This window comes from Alosa alosa, chromosome 15 (assembly GCF_017589495.1).
Source record: "Alosa alosa isolate M-15738 ecotype Scorff River chromosome 15, AALO_Geno_1.1, whole genome shotgun sequence".
NCBI lineage: Eukaryota > Metazoa > Chordata > Actinopteri > Clupeiformes > Clupeidae > Alosa > Alosa alosa.
In genome coordinates this window covers 13,718,003-13,735,502 of record NC_063203.1, presented here as the reverse complement: position 1 = coordinate 13,735,502, position 17,500 = coordinate 13,718,003, and the positions used below count along the sequence as shown (strand labels likewise).

Here is a 17,500-nt window from a genome sequence, read left to right as displayed (position 1 = left end):
GTCCTCATCGCTTACAATGGCAAACATGATGACAGAGTTCACACACACACACACACACACACACACACACACAAAGAATATAACAGTTGGAGCACACAGATTTGTTAAATTCAGATACATAAACATGGTAAGAGCATAAGAAGTGCCTAAACCCTACATATGGTCAAAATACCCCCCAACCCAAAATGTGAACAGGACACACACTCATCCAGACCGCTTAACCGCATGACTGAAGATTTAATGGTGCTGCATGCACCTTGGTGAGGTGTCAGGTTGAGGAAGAGGAGTACCTGAGGAAGATCATCCCCATGCGGGAGATGGTGGCGGGAGAGGCGCAGCTGAGGTCGTGCGTCTCAAACAGGAAGTTGACGTTGGGACCGAACTGGATGCGCTCGCCGCTGGGCATGGTGAGCAGGCGGTTGTCGTCCAGCACCGAGTTCAGAGACTCGATCCACTCGGGGTCAATGTCGCCGTCACAGATGATCCAGGAGCTCACCTCTAGGGCGAGAGAGAGGGGTGGAAGAGATTGGGAGTGCTAAGGTTACAAAAGGGATTCTGAAAGGGAAACAGCCACAGGAATACAGGCGGCAAAAACAAACAACAACAACAACAACAACATATACAGTATTTACACATATCCATATATCCAGGTCATGTATATTGTATATTGTATTATTCTATTCTAATACACATGGCATGTAGTATGTGGTTTAGTGCTACTCCAGTCTAAAGCCTACAGTGTCCACTGTGCATCTTTTTCCTCCTCTCTCTTTTTGCTGTTCTCAATCAGTGTCCCATCTGTCCGCCCCTCTCAGTGCCATTGTGCTGATCTGAGTCATGGGAGTGTAGTGAGGAGCAATGCAAACACAATTAAGTACATTTGAAGCCTGGCATGATAAGCAAACAGCTTCTCCCCGACTCACTCACTCTATCAAAGCGAGCTCTTTTAAAAATCATACAATTCCCAAACTGATGTGTGATACCCACTGGTGTTGCTTGAATTGCACCCCCACTGTTAACTCATTGAATGCCAAGCTGTTTTCGGAAGCTTTGTCGTAGAGTGCCAGCAATCTAGACCATTGTTGATGATTTTTGTACAGCCACAGCATATTCTGTGTTATAGCTATGAACACATACAATGGCTCGCTTGAAAGGTGAGACTTTAAGCTCTCAGTGGGTGCAAACCGGTATTTCTACACCACTCTGTGCCTGAGAAAATCCCTGTTTTTTTTTCTAGAAATGGAGATATTATGCCTTTTTATGAGTCACTATCAACGGCTATTATTCAGCACTCTGGCAAGCAAGGGCGTCTTGCAAGCCGACCGCCTACCACCCACTCCACCAGGCCCGCCTCGTGGTGGAGATGGAACTCCTCCCAGCACGGGTGTTCAGTCACCTTGTAATGTTTTGACCTGTCGCGGGTCAGAGTCATCTTGTCTTAGTAGAAAGGTGGACTCATCCAGCGTTGTTTGGCTTAAAACGCACCTGCTGCAATATATTTTTTCTTCGACTTTTTTCATTCCTCCCTTCAGAACCTGGAGAAGTGTTGCCTGCAAAGTTTCTGGGAAGAGATCTAACGAGACCCTGCCACCTAGTGATAAACCCACCTAAAATAAAATGACCTGATTTTTGACTCATGCGGCATGTCACTGATAGGCTAATCAGTGACTGATTCAAACAAAGCGGCAACCATCAAAAGCCGAAAGTTAAGATCAAACGCCCAGATCTATGCGCTTTCATGAGTTTTCGACGCCATATATTTCATTTCCATTCATCACAGAGTTCCCAAAATCACATATAAGGTGTGTTAGAGTGTCTAGTTCAGAATTTAAAAAAAAGCTAAAAACGTAATATTAAGTTTTTGGCACTCAACGCATGAGAAGGAAAAACTTAATATTACGTTTTTGGCACTCAATGAGTTAAGTACTTTTTGGGTAATAAAATAAAGTATTGTAATGTATAAATGCAATCTGTCTATTTAAGTCCCTGGTGTGTTCAACGGTGGCTATATAAATGCAATGTGTGGTTGTTGCTGATGTTGTCTCCTCACCCTGTGGCTCTCTCACCACCTGCCGGGCGCTGCTGGTGAGCACACCGTCGGACCACTCGCGCGTGTCCATGTCGATATGGCCCAGCAGCTGCTGCCGTGGCATGGCCTTGGGGTTCATGGTGTACTGGCGCACAGTGCGGCCCGTGCGGCCCAGCGCCGCCCGCAGCATGCGCCACAGGGTGGACTTCCCCGCGCCGCTGGGGCCCACCACCACCACACCCATCCGCTGCCGCAGCTGCTCGTAAAGCTCCAGAGCCTTCTTCATCTGGGGGCAGGACACACACACGGACACGCACACGCACACACACACACAAGTTACTGGACATGAATTACTCAAACACAACAACTCCTCATCCCAGCTTAAAACAGCTACATCCAACAGCTCACTGCTCCGGGTTAGTGTGTGCTTCACCTCACTGTGTGTTCACTGTGTGCTCTGTGTGTTCGCTAATTCACGGATGGGATAAATGCAGAGACCAAATTCCTGATTTACATTTACATTTTCACACACACACACACACACACACAGCTTCTTAGAATGACGATGAGAAATCTGAGTTGTGTAGGGGGGGAATTTGAACAATGTTCTTCAATGGTGATATGCAAATACAATTGTGTGGGGGCATCAGCATGCGCACCCTTATTCCAAACAGGTAGTCACGCACCGTCTCTAAAGATCTGCGTACCTGGCTGGGGATGATCTCCAGACGCGCCTCCTCATACACAGCCTCTAGGGCGGCGCTAAGCGTCTCGTACTCCACGTCCTTGAAGTCCACGCCGGGGAACACGTCCCTCACCAGCGCGTCAAACCGAGAGCTGTCCGCAAACGTCAGCTTGGACATGGTGTTCAAACGCAGGGCCTGGACCACCAAGTGACTCTCCTTGACTACAGGAAGAAAATCAGAACCTTCAAACTCTTTTCAAGTACCGGTATCTTCTCAATATCTCTTGACACACACACACACCATGGTGACATGTTTGTGAATTGATCGGTTTGTTTTTGCCGATATTTACCCAAAGCCCCTTTAAAAGCTCTAGGAGTTTGAGAATTCGAGATTACATACGGACAAAGAAATGCAGTCGATGGAAAGAGGTTCTGGGGCTAAATAAGAGGGTAAGACGAAGACATCCAGTCCCGTTGGAGAGGTCGGAGAGGTCTGCCTGCACTGTGGGGCCCAGAAGCACAGAGGTGCGGCAGAGCTCGAAGCTTAAGTGGCTTAATGGTCTCGCCTTTATTGATACTTTTGTTCGGAGGGTCTGTCTGCGCTGAAGAAAACAAATGCTTTCTGTTGCTGTGGACACTTAGCAGCCAATAAAGCAGCCGGGAAAACAAAGAAGTGCGATGCAATCCTGACAGCATGACAAAGACAGGGAGAGAGAGAGAGAGGGAGTGTGTGTGTGTGTGTGTGTGTGTGTGTGTGTGTGTGTGTGTGTGTGTGTGTGTGTGTGTGTGTGTGTGTGTGTGTGTGTGTGTGTGTGAGAGGGAGAATGAGCATTTAACCCAGCTGGGCGAAGAGGATATCGACAGGCAGCCTTTTAAAGAAAGGCCCAGAGCGGTCAGATCCAGAGGATATGTGTGTGTGTGTGTGTGTGTGTGGGGGCGTGGGGGGTAGATCTGACCAGACCAAGGGGTGTGTGTGGGGGGATGTGGGGGTGTGGAGCGAGCGCGGGCAGACAGCGGAAAAGGGAGGGAATTAACTCCAGTAACATCAAAGCAAACAATCACACAGACGAGAAACAGAAAGAGGAGAGTTGACATTCACTGGGGGATTTGACTTAATCAGAGAGCAGAGAGATGGACAGAAGTGGGCACAGGAGACACACATGGAGCAGGACAGGGCGAGGAAAAGAAAAGGAATTAATCACGTTTCACAACTGTAGCCTCCACACTCCGTGTGTGTGTGTGTTTGTGTGTACAGTATGTGTGTGTGTGTGTGTGTGCATGTGTGTGTGTGTGTGTGTGTGTGTGTGTGTGTGTGTATGTGTGTGTGTGTGTGTGTGTTTGTGTGTACAGTATGTGTGTGTGTGTGTGTGTGTATGTGTGTGTGTGTGTGTGTGTGTGTGTGTGTGTGTGTGGTGTCTTCCTTCTAATTTCAGTGCTGGTGTTAACAAGCTCGACTCACTCAGACAGCATGCGTGAGCAGGCCAGCCCAGAGCACCACTGCCTCCCAGAAGCAGCTCCGCAGAGAGGCTGCATATGGCCCTGAGTGTGGTGAGCAGTTAGCAACACCTTCAAATGTACAACTGGTAAGCAGGCACTCTTTAAAAGTTTCATGACTGGTTAATGCCATTTGGCTATGCTGAAAATTTCAGTGCTAGGGAAGGTATTGAGCTTAGGGGGTTCCAGTGAGAATGTATTCATCAGATTATTGATTTTGGTGAGAGTGTACAATTGACTTACTCTAAAATACTGAAATATTTCATGGCCATCACGCTACATTCTGTCTGTGTGACCTGTGCAGGAAAACTACTACAGTCTAGTATCAGAGGCTGTTTGTAGGCTAGAGATGTAGAAATCTGTGTGTTTAGAGGAATGACTGAAATAGTTATGTGAATATATAAGACTGCACGACTGAAAAAGCTAGAGTAAGAGAGTGTGAGAGTGACAGAGAATAAGATTGAGAGAATGAGAGAATAAGATAGTGTAAGAGTGTGAGAATAAGAGAGTGAGAGAGAGTGAGAGTGTGAGAGTGAGAGTGAGAGAGTGAGAATGAGGGAGTGAGAATGAGGGAGTGAGAGTGTGAGAATGAAAGAATAAGAGAGTGTGAAAATAAGAGTGTGAGAGTGTGAGAATGAGAGAATGAGACAGTGTGACAGTGAGAGTGAGACAGTGAAAGAGTGAAAGATTGGAGAATGAGAGAGTGTGAATCAGACCGTTGGTTAAGCACTGGCCTCAGCTGCTGCAGCAGACTTCCACAGCCCCTCAGTACTGTCTTCAGAGCGCGCAGACCCCAGTCATAGTGCTGCTGTGGGGTCAACAGCTCCCTACACACACACACACACAGACACGCGACACGCAGACACGCATAATGCCAAAACATCAACACGAACACGTAACACGTAACACGTAACACCTAACACGCGACAACACACGCGCGATTACCTAACACGCATTATCGACGACACGCATTAATGCCATTTTAACACACGACGCATTAACACACACGCCGAACACGCAACACGTAACACGAACACGTAACACGCTATATTAATGCGACACGCGACACGCATTAACGCATTACCCGCACACGCATTAACGCGACACGCGCACGCGACACGCATTAACGCGACACGCGACAGGCACAGGCACAGGCACAGGCACAGGTAATGACGCGACACGCGACACGCCATTAATGCGCATTAACACGCTACAGGCACAGGCACAGGCACAGGCACAGGCACACACGCAGACACGCGACACGCATTAATGCTATTGCACGCACACGCACAGGCACAGGCACAGGCACAGGCACACGCACACGCACACGCACACGCACACGCACACGCACAAACACAAACACAAACACAAACACAAACACAAACACACACACACACACACACACACACACACAAACACACAGACACACACACACACACACACAAAAGACACAGTAGTGGAGTAAATCAGGAGGACACGGCATGTCATCCTTCAGTATATCCCAGCGGTCCTCACTGCAGGATACCGATTTAGGAAACCTGACTGTGCAACCTGACAGAGGGCTTAAGTCCCTCGACACAGACAAAGACAATACACACACACACACACACACACAACACACACACACACACTGGTGGATATACTTATCTTACTTCATTTATACAGTATTTACCTAGCCTGGAACTGGACCCATGACTTTGCGATTGATTTCTCAAGTACAAATACCTGTAAAATTCCTACAGAATGTACCATTCTAAGCAAAAATACACTATACACAAACATTTCCTCACAGACAGGCAGACAGACAGACAGACACAGACACAAAAGCTATCATTTCTATATTTCTGCTGCAAAAATAGACCTAGAGATTGTACCTGGCCAGATTAAAGATGGCCACCAGCTTGCGGCCGAGGATCTTGCCGTCCTTGAAGCCCTCGGAGTAGAGGATGACCTCGGCGATGAGCTCGTTGTCGGGCCGAGACATGGCCACGGGGCGGAACAGCTGCTTCAGGTTATCCGGAAGCTTCTGGCGGCCGCCGTAACCCTTGCCTGCGGGGTTGAGCGTGATGAAGATCCCCGAGTTGGGATCCAACTCCACCTGAGAGACAGCAGGGCAGGGCAGGGGTGGAGAGTGAGAGAGAGAGTCAGAAGTCTTCCCCTGCCAATGCATTGGGCTGGATTACAATGCGAACAGTTTAGCTTAGAATGGGCCGTTTCCCCTCCAAGACTACAAGTTTTTTTTTTCTCAATGGAGATATCCCATGCATGTCTCTTTTAGTCCAGGACTAGGCTTATTCCAAACTAAGTATCTACTGCAGGGCTCGCCATTAATGGTTGCCCGGTTGCCTGGTTGCCCCTGGCTACCAAATTGTTACAAGTGGCAACTAGATTTGATTGGCTTTGGCAACCAAAACCTCATGCCTGGTTGCCAAGCTGGCAACCACTTTTAACCACTTTAAAAAGTTAACGTTGAGCCCTGATCTACTGCATGGTAGAGTATACCCTATAGCTGATACTTCACATCTAGAGGACAAGTGCCTGTCCTGTCTGTCGGGGTTCCCTCTCCTCACCTCCTTGCCCAGAAGCTCACAGCCGCCTCTCTGGTTCTTGATGGAGTTCTGGATGGCCTGGATCTGCATTGACACGGCCGACAACACAGCCTCCTCCAGCCGGTTGAACTCGTCGAAGCAGCCCCACGCCCCGCACTTCACCAGGCCCACGAAGATGCGGCCCATGGACTTCACGTCGATGCCCTGAGGAGATCCCCACACACACACACATACACACACAAGAACACACACTCACAGACATAATTAACAAGACCATCGCATGGAGGCAGATGTACAACAGATTAGTGGTACTGTGAGTATCCTCTTTGTTTCATCCACCTGCAAAATGTAATTTTATTATCTCAGTGTGTGTTTGTGAATGCATTCTTTGTTCTAGTGTGTTTGCATGTCTCATTCTAAGCCCTTTGCATGTGTGCACATTCACCTCGTCACAGTTGAAGACCAGCACCTGGCGGCCGAACAGGCCCCCCAGCGCCTTGACCGACTCGGTCTTGCCGGTGCCGGCCGGGCCATATGGGTTTCCCCCTAGACCCATCTTCATGGCCTGCGTGAGCGTCAGATAGCACTTATCCGTCAGGGGCGTGTGCACCAGCTTGGCAGCGTTCCCCTGTGGAGGAAGATGGAAGAGACGCAGAGAGAGGGGCAGATACGGAGAGAAAGATAGAGGGAGGTGGGGGAATGGTAGCAGAAAATAAAGGTGGGGAAAAAGAGGGTGAGAGAGAGAGAGAGAGAGAGGGTGGAAAAGGGGATTTAGTGTTAAAAAAGAAGGATGAGAATGATGAAAAGATAAAAAGATAACAGGCAAGAGAAAAGGCATGGAAAAAGGAGAGAAAAGGAGAGAGATAAGAAGGGAGGCTTAGAGTGTGGTACAGCCTGCAGATCTACAGCCAAATGCTGCAGGGCTCTACCGCTTATCCATGAGTGTGCAGCACCATCTACTGGACCACTGAGGAAATGCGCACAGCCCCCATCCACAATTTCACTGCAATGTCGATATCACTGTCCCTGCCTTCCCCTCGTTATATTTTCTTAATGAGAAAGTTCAACACCTTACAAATCAGACCAGATTATATTACTACTTTGTCAATGCCAGCTGACAGGCTGAAGACAGCCACTGACTGATGGTGATTAACAGTGACCGACTGTCAAATACATCATGAAAATACAAAATGAACTCATTATCCAATGTACTTAATCTCACAGATTCACTCTCATGGTCAGACACCTGCTCCCCGTTCAGGTTGGCTTCCAATCCAAACTTTGACGTCTGACCTTAAAGCAGGAGCAAGGTCACACTTGGCCGTGACCTTGCAGGTGGGTTTACCTGGTACTCATAGGAGTAGTGGAACTCGGCGTCCACCATCTGAATGTAGCAGTGTCGGTCCTGGCGCAGGTAAAAGCGCAGCTGCTTCTTCCAGGCCCAGCTGTCCGTACTGTGGGCCTGTGCGTCGGCCAGCTGCTTGACCACCTCAATGTTGTGGATGATGTCCAGGATCAGGGCCTTCAGCTTCAGCTGCAGCACGCTCGAGTCTGGGGGTCAGCAGGCAGGGGTCAAGAGGTCAAATTCGATGACAGCTGAATCATTATTTACAGTTAGTCAGCTCGATATGGGTAGTTCCTCAGTCACTCATTTATCAACGACACAACCAATGCGTGAGTCTGAAGCACAAGGGTAGGTTTGGTGGAAGCACAGAGAGTTCAATCATTCACCAATCAGTTCATCAATCAACATTTAATTAGTCAATCAGACAAATCAGTCCACTTTTTCAAAACACTGTCAATGCATCAGTCAGTACACAGAAGAGAAACCCAGTCGCAAGTCGCTTGAGTCAGTCGCTAAATCAGCTATTCTGTCATTCAGTTCATTTATTTCAATTCTTTCAATTAGGCCTATATGATGCCGCACATTTAACAGACCCTTGCTTACTGAATTGTTTAATAAGTTCCTCTGCTAATTCACTGATTAATCAATTAGGCAAATGCGCAGTAAGTCTACCAGTCTACTAATCGACTAACTCATCAGGAAATGTATGTCTCTAAACAAGGCTATTCATGAATGAAGGAATTACTGGCTGAATAACTGCAGTTATCAGTGCGGCGGTTATGTATGCAGTGATAAAAACATGTTTGATGATCACTTGAGTCATCACATTCATAGTCTAGTCTATTCACCATACATCTGATGCCGGGGCGTCAGAGGCGCCTTTCGCTAAGTAGAGAATGTGAAATACAAAATGAAACAGTCTGTTCATTTCAAACGGATGCTGGACGAGAAGAGGAAGTGCATCATTAAATCTCGGGAATAATGAGAGTTAAGAGACAAACGAGAGACAAACACAGGGATACAGAGAGAGAGAAAGAGAGAGATGCAGAGAGATGCAGAGAGATGCAGAGAGAGGGGGGTAGAGAGGGAGAGAGGAGAGAGGGAGAGAGATACAGAGAGAGAGAGAGGGAGGGAGGAGAGAGAGAGAGAGAGAGAGATGCAGAGAGAAAGAGCAGGCTACAGTCTAATAACTCTTCTTGCCAAAAGAAAGGGAGGCTGTGACTAATCGCCGCCTAAATCTGCTTTTCTGCTTTTTATTTTCCTGCTCCATCATAATGGCGTTTCAGTGAATCAAAGAGGGGCTTTTAGAGCACGCCTGCCGTTTGCCCGACCCTTTCATTAAGCCACTGTCATTTGATTAGCTTGGCAATTACTCGGCACTGCTGCTGAAATATTTCCCCTCCGGCGTCTTGTGGTGGGGGGGGGGGGGGGGTTGAGCAGCAGGCGCTTGCTTATTTACGTCATGGCCCAAATGCAAATTAAAGTAATAATGGTCAGGCCGTATTCTGAAACGGTCTTAGCACCACTGAGATTTATGGACACACAACAAATATACATTCAGTAGCTACTGACTATAGTCATGCACAGACACATGTACACAAATACAAACATAACACTGCCCATATCCCCACACTCACACACACCGCACACACACACACACACACACACACACACACACACACACACACACACACACACACACACACACACACACACACACACACACACACACACACACACACACACACACACCAGCAAGCATATGCAGAGACATCTCTGTGCACACACAAACTTAGCTGACAAACTACCTAGTGAAGTGCAGTATTTTATAGGCATTTAACCACCCAGCCAACTAAGTGAAAACTGCTGATAAAGTAGGGCAGATAGCCTTATTAGACAGAAAACTTTTATCGGGCTCCAAAAAATGAACCATAATATGCTAATAGGACACTCAATGAGGCTGAAAGACTGATTCAGGTGCTTTGCACAGTGAATCTTCGCTGGAAAAGGTTATTGTTATGTAAAAGCCAGACTACCTGGCTATTAAGTACTGTTCAGCCCTTGTGTAAGACAATATTCTGCTCCTTATGTCCATCCTGGTTCGCGTCATTCCTCCCCAGTCTTTCACAAATGTACCACTCATCAGGAAGAGACAGGTAGATTATTGCATAATGCTTCAACATATCACACAAAAAACCATACACACCCACATAAATGCATCTCTAAAAGACCTTTCTAGACACTTTGTTTGGTTCCAATTAACAGGGAACTATGTGGAACATAAAAAAATGCACACACACACACACACACACACACACACACACCTGCGCTGCCCTGTGTGTCGTCTGAGCTGGTGTCCACGCTGGTGTAGTGCTCCAGCTTGGCCATGAGCTCCAGCTCCAGCTGCTGCAGGCTCTGCTGGTGGAGGGCGTTCTCCACGTCCTCAGTGAACTGGATCTGCTCTGCCACACACAGGATCTACAACACACACACACACACACACACACACAATATCACTCATGTAAACACACATGATCTTGATTCATCGCACATGATTTAAAAACACCACACATTATCACTAGATACAACCCTGGAGTGGAGCATAAAAGGAAAACAAAGCCCAAGGAGTTCACACCATAGACACAGACATAACACACACACACGCAGATCAGACATCGACACAGGACACCAAATATACAGTCAGGCATACAGTACACACAATGTGTGATTCAGTAGCAAACGCAGAAGAGAGCCACACTTGAACAGAGGCCGAGTCCCAAAATGAATGTAATGGTAGCGTGTGGGCTCAGGACGTGATGCTGTATTAGTCCATTAGGACTGTGAGACGAGTTAGCGTGTTGTCTTGTTTAGGTGGTGTTGTGTTGTGATGCTACAGTACGCGCTGTGGTGGGCCGGCCTGCCTGCCTGCCTGCCTGCCTGCCTGCCTGCGGTACCTGGGAGGGGTAACGAGACGGGTCCACCGCGCCCCTCTTCCCGGCCGACACACACTCGCACAGCAGCTGCTTCAGGGTTTCCTTCATCTCAGAGGAGAGCTCGCTCAGCCACACCTATAAACACACACACACACACACACACACACACACACACACACACACACACACAATCACACAGGCAACACAGACACATTGTGCATGCACACAAAGAGGCAAAGAGTAAGCTAAAAACACAAGTTCATTAAACACTGAAAGAGATGAGGCTGAGACACATGATGACCACACAGGAGCTGGGCTCTGCGGCCCACTGACCTCCACGTCGTTGGAGATGCGGATAAGGTTCCTCAGGGGAACCACCTCACCCTCCAGGGACTTCATGGCCGTGATGTGCTGGAATTCAGCATCAAACTCCACGCTGCTGATGCCTGAACCGCACACACAGCACACACACAGTCTAATACATGAGCCTGCAAACCCCTCCCTGCTTACCGGTATTTATTAGGGCTGTCAATCGATTAAAAAAATTAATATTTTAAAATTAAAAATATATATTTTTTGCTGTGAAAGTATTTTAAATATTTAAATTCAAATGAATCATTGAATAATCAGCATTAGTGACATTAAAGTTCAAAAACTCTTTTATTATTATTTTCACTGTTCAAATAATTGCCATAATAATCTATAATATGACCTAATATGCTGAGGAAATAAATTCAAAAGTGCTTCGGGAAGAAGTTTTTTTTTTTCACATACAAGGCATTTCAGGTGTCACAGATATAACCTAGGGGACACAATGAAAATAAATTAACACTCCCTCAATGTCAAACTTATTTCTTTGCATTGATGTGCGACTATAGAGTTGATGAACTCTGGTGATATGCAAATTCATTGCTGCAGACATTGCAGAGGACTTTATTTCCAACACTTTATGTTTTATGAACACCATCAGGCCGTTTTTAAAAAGTAAATGTTCCAATCAATGATCCAGGCAGCACTGAAACATAACAGGCTCTTTGCGAATATTTGGATGCTGTGTTGTTTTAATCAGTATTGGTCATTCCAAATAAAACAATCAAAATTAGCACAATGTTTGTATTGTCAGGTGAAATATAACAGGCTCTACAAATAGTTTGATGCTGTGTTGTTTTAATTAGTACTAGTCATTTCAAATAAAATTATGTGCGTGTGTTCGTGTGTACTCATGAACTGACCAGCGAAGAGCTTCTTGAGGTGGGACTGGATGACGTTGGGGTTGGTGGCCTGGCCCAGGATCTCCAGCAGGTCATCGTCCCCGATGAAGTAGAATCGAGGAAAGGCTGACCGCTTCTCCTGTGGAGGTCCAATGACATCTCAATCACACTCGCAGCTAACCTACACTTACGTCCAGACTCACTAACTACCGAGCCAAAGCAGTCCACAAACATATCCCTCATAATACAAGAACACCTCATCAAGTCATTGCGTTATAGTGTTCATCTCATTCAACCAACCCAACGTCTTCATCAAACTCATTTATTTGCTGGACTATTCTAGGGGCATTTAACTTACATGCCCAATAAACACAATGGGTCTAATCAGAACCCCGCTCTGAGAACAAACCCTAGACACAGGGTTTCATTGCTGCTAATGAAAGATTGTTATCTGGCATTACACCACTAGCTTAATTGCTAATGGTGTCATTTGTTTTGCCAAGAAGCTGAAAGGGCATGCCAGAGTTTTATTTTGGTCTGCACAGCGGTTGCTGTGACATGTGGTTGAAAACATCCCCTGTTCACCAACTGAGCTCCAGTGAGGTTATCCGAGGCTATCTGCAGTTATCTGAGGCTATCTGGTCAACATGTGCTGCCAGCTGATAGCTGGGTGTCAGGCTACGGGAGTTAATCATAACTCAACCACACTGCAACTCACACATGCCACATCACTTCCGATGAATGAACAACGTCCTGTGACCTCGTTCCGAGTCTATAAACGCCTCTGTCAATTATGTCGTCGCATCCGCCAACTTCCTCCAAACTCCAAAAGTTCACTTCACTTTAACTTTGTTGAGCAACAGCAACAACGGGAAAAAAAACAAAAGGAAAAAAGGCAAGGGCTGTGCGTATGAAGTGACATGATCCTTTGCGGCTCACTTATGCCTATCAGTGGCAGTGAAAGCGACAGCTGGGCTGCGCGTACCTCCAGGAACTCGTTGAGGGACTTCTGGCAGCGCTGCAGCTGGTCCAGGATGGTGATGAGAGAGTTCCGGATGCCGGCACGGGCCGTCAGAGACGTCACCCTGCTGTCGCGCTGCACGTCTGCCATGATGGACCTGACAGATAAAGAAAGAGAGAGAGAGAAAGAAAGAGAGAGAGAGAGAGAGAGAGAGAGAGGGAGAAAATGAAAAAGAGGGAGAGCAATTAATAGCAGAATTTATTTAATGAGTAGCTAGTGTACATCAACTTACAACAACACATTACATTTATATAGTGATTTTCACAACACTCATCGCGCTTCACATTGAAGGGGGAACCTCACTAACCACCAACAATGTGTAGCACCCACCTGGTGATGCACGGCAGCCATTATGCAGCCAGAATGCTCACCACACACCAGCTTGAGGTGGAGAGTGAGGGAGTGAATGAGCCAATTACACACGGGGGGATGATTAGGGGGCAAGATTGAATGAGCCAGGTTGGGAATTTAGCCAGGACACCGGGGAACCCCCTACTCTTTAAAATAAGTGCCATGGGATCTTTAGTGACCACAGTGAGTCAGGACCTCGGTTTAACATCTCATCCGGAGGATGGCATCTCCTGCAGTACAGTGTCCCCGTCACTGGGCATTGGGATCGATATTTTTATCCAGAGGGAAGAGCGCCACCTGCTGGCCACTCACCAACACCACTTCCCATCCAAGTACTAACAAGGCCCACACCTGCTTAGCTTCAGTAATTCACCAAAGACAGGGTATCCGTTGGTCTGGCTGCTAGCAAACTTAATTATGATGAGGCTGCCAGCAGGTAAACACAGTAAATAAATAAATTGCTGTTGTAAAGACATAAACCGGCACGCTTCTTACATCCCATTTAGGCCCTAGTGCAAACACTCAGCCCGTGCAAAGAAGGAGAATGTGCAATCGATGTGTGTGAGCAACTAACACAGTACAGAGTTGAATAAATCTCACCACACTGCACACATACACAAATGCTTTGTGTCAAATTTCACTTAGGTGGTGTTCACCCTGATATGCTTTTTTTATCTCAGGAATGCGAGTATTCCAAAGTAGTGACTGTTGAAAACATGCGAGGTAGAAATTGATAGTGTACATGTTGTTGCTATGAAACGTTATATGTAGCTAAATCGCTATCTCCCTGACTAAGCTAAGGCAGGCAGCTAAGCAACAACCCATTGTTGAAAAAACACAGCCTAAAACCTAAAGACTAATTTTAACTTTCCGTGCCGCGCGTTTTTAGAAGCCTCACTATTTTGTGTACTTTTGCCCCGCTCTTATAAACGTGAGGCGCGCTGCAACAGTCAGTCACACTGTTCCATAGGGAAACAATTGAATTTGAGCGCCTGGAGGTGAAACTGGGACCCCCCCTTAAGGCTGCATCTTCCTCCACTGCGCTCACCTGAAGTCTTCGTCCACCCTCTTGAAGCGCGCCTGCTCCCGGGGCAAGGCCCCGCGGCCGAAGATGGGCTCCAGGTAGACCCACTTCCTCTGGATAGAGTTGAGGTTGTGCAGGTACTCGTCCAGGTCGGCTAGCCGCGTCTCCCACAGCGACACCTTGTCCTGGAAGCCGCGGTAGTATGGCGAGTCCTTCAGGGACTGGAGCAGGCAGCGGTTGTCCCCCACCTGGGTCAAAGAGGTCAGAGGTCAACTCTTTTTTAACACAATGCTTTTAAGAATACACAGTATATTGAGAGCGAGCCCATGGTGTCAATAAAAATTGTCCTTCTAATGGCTTGGTCACAACTTTTTTATCTTCCACGATGGTATTTTAGGATTGACCATGTCAGACTATGCATAGAACCATAAATCATTGCTGCCTCTTGGTCGGGAGACTGACCACATTACAAGATCATGAAGTCTATCGTTCACGTTGCGTGTCGTCATAGTGTCAGTGTCAACACGGTAGTCATAGGAGATCCACCAAAAATTCTGACATGCTTGACTTTTTGTCGTGGAATTGTGGAACATCGCAGACAATTAATCGCTGGTCATTGAATATGTCACATTACAAGACACGTTCTTCCTTCGGCGTCATTCCCGACCTTTCATATTCGGGCACAACACTGGAAAATTGTCAAAATCAACAAAATTGTGGCACAATTGGGTTGAAATCGTGTAATCTGGCCAAGCCATTAAACAGGAGACTTGAGATGAGAGTGATAAACCTTCCGTGTAGAGGTCTGTAGCCAAAAAAAGAGTTATACTATGTGTTAAAACCTTACAACAATGACAAACTTTGAAAAGAAACACAACACTAATCCTGTTCTTTTTTTTTTGGCATGTGTGAGTTGGGAAAATAAATCCGATTTTGCGACCACACCAAGACTCTCCGCACAAACAGTTAGGCAGAAACAGCCGTGCAGATGTACTCTCTGCAGTGCCCACCTGGTTGACCATGTCCTTCCAGTCCTTGATGAGCTTGATGGTGGCGCCGCCGCTGTCCACATAGTCGATCAGGGTGAAGCTCGCGCCTGCCCCCCACAGGTCAAGCTCCCGCAGTGCCTCCCGGATAGTCACCTCAGCCTGAGCCCTGCTGTTCAGGTCCTGAGAAGGCCAGAGGAAAGATATACAAGAGCACGTTGAGGTATCAACTGGCACTAGTGATGGTAACACTACTAGTAGTAGCAGTACTAGTGGTGTTTGTGGTAGTGGGCTTGACAACTTGATTATTCCGGTTCTGAGTAGCATAGGTTTAGTGAAAGAACATTTAGTTGATGTGTAGTAGAACAATATCAAAGCATTAGTATAAATAGCAGCAATAGTACCAAAGATAGTATAGAAATCGGTAGCAAATAACTGATAGTAGCGCCTCTCTCTAATGAGGTAATGAGGTAATGTTGCAATATTCAGAAAGGCCATTAGTGGATCATGACTGCGCATGAGTAATGTGTTTAAAAGTTCCCTGTGCTGAGCCATCATGTGCATCACCTTCAGCTCCAGGGCCTTTTCCACGATGGTGTCGGACACGCGCAGCAGGTCCCCGAACAGCAGCCTCTCCAGCGTAGTGCCTCTAGGCAGCCCCAGGAGCCGGAACAGGTCCAGCCAGTGGTCCTGGGACAGGTGCTCCCCGCGCACGTACTTCAGCACAGGCACCAAGCTCTATATATACACACACAGGCACACACACACACACACACACATAAACACACACATGTACACACACACACACACACACACACACACACACACACACACACACACACACACACGCATACACACACACACACAGCAGATCATAAGATATTGATCAAGTATACTGCAACAGGCACCTACTGTATGACACAGACTTGACACAGTAGGTTTGGGAATCAAAACCGAGTCGGATAACTTTTAGGCGGTGACGTTCTCATTGCTCCACCACACACGCACACATACTCATCTGTCTGGATTTTGTCATTTTGTCACATGTTTTTATTTCATAGGACTGCATTTAGAATTTCCCTGTAACAGTGTGAGCTACCTTGTACTTGTCCACCTCCTTCTGCAGTTTGACTGACATGGTGGTGTGCTCCTCCAACTTCCTCAGTCGGTCATGCCAGGCGAAGAGGAACTCCTCAAAAACATATGTCTTACTCCTGTAGGCAGCACAACACAGACAAACAAGAATAGACACACACCATAAATGTGTCACCTAGTGTGGGCATTGGAATGACGATGTTATATTATCATGTGGTGATAAATAAACAATCACACATACCAATTCTCTCTCTCTCTCTCTTTCTCTCTCTCTCTCTCACACACAAAAGAGGAAACAGAATGTGCTTTCGTGCCCACCTGAAAGTGATCCAATCCTCTTTGGCGGAGGCCTGAAAGCCTTCTTGGAACTCCTCGTAGAGGCACCACATCTGGGAGAACTCCTCCATGTCCCTGACGATCTCCTCGGCTTCCGAGAAGTCTGGAGCGTCCAGCTCAAAGTGCCGACAGTCCTCACTGCCAGCCACCAGCATGAGGAAACACACACATGGGGATCAAGGCAGAACACTTACAATATTACTATCACTATTACAAAGGTGAATTCTCACAGCTTTTAGAGAGTGAGGGTGCCAAAATCACACAAACACTCACACACACACACACACACACACACACACACACACACACACACACACACACACACACGTTAAGTTTTAACACACACATACGTGTAAGTGTGTTTCTCACTATGAAATTCTGATTTTTGAATAGGGATAAGCATAACTGATGAACATGAAAGGCATGGCTTTTTGCACAGAA

General features: G+C 46.9%; 1 protein-coding gene across 1 annotated transcript in view; it reads right to left on the bottom strand.

The window, feature by feature from the left end:
• LOC125308140 (cytoplasmic dynein 2 heavy chain 1) overlaps positions 1-17,500 on the bottom strand; it is a 196,416-nt gene that overhangs the window by 160,810 nt on the left and 18,106 nt on the right. The window contains 19 exon segments of the mRNA XM_048264438.1: positions 1-10; positions 291-498; positions 2,051-2,315; positions 2,737-2,964; positions 4,939-5,035; positions 6,083-6,306; positions 6,779-6,961; positions 7,203-7,385; positions 8,103-8,308; positions 10,427-10,580; positions 11,057-11,170; positions 11,369-11,481; positions 12,268-12,385; positions 13,232-13,364; positions 14,667-14,890; positions 15,653-15,811; positions 16,196-16,366; positions 16,728-16,842; positions 17,042-17,197. The exon segment at positions 1-10 is cut by the window's left edge and continues 120 nt beyond it. Coding sequence (XP_048120395.1) covers positions 1-10; positions 291-498; positions 2,051-2,315; positions 2,737-2,964; positions 4,939-5,035; positions 6,083-6,306; positions 6,779-6,961; positions 7,203-7,385; positions 8,103-8,308; positions 10,427-10,580; positions 11,057-11,170; positions 11,369-11,481; positions 12,268-12,385; positions 13,232-13,364; positions 14,667-14,890; positions 15,653-15,811; positions 16,196-16,366; positions 16,728-16,842; positions 17,042-17,197 — 3,061 coding nt within the window.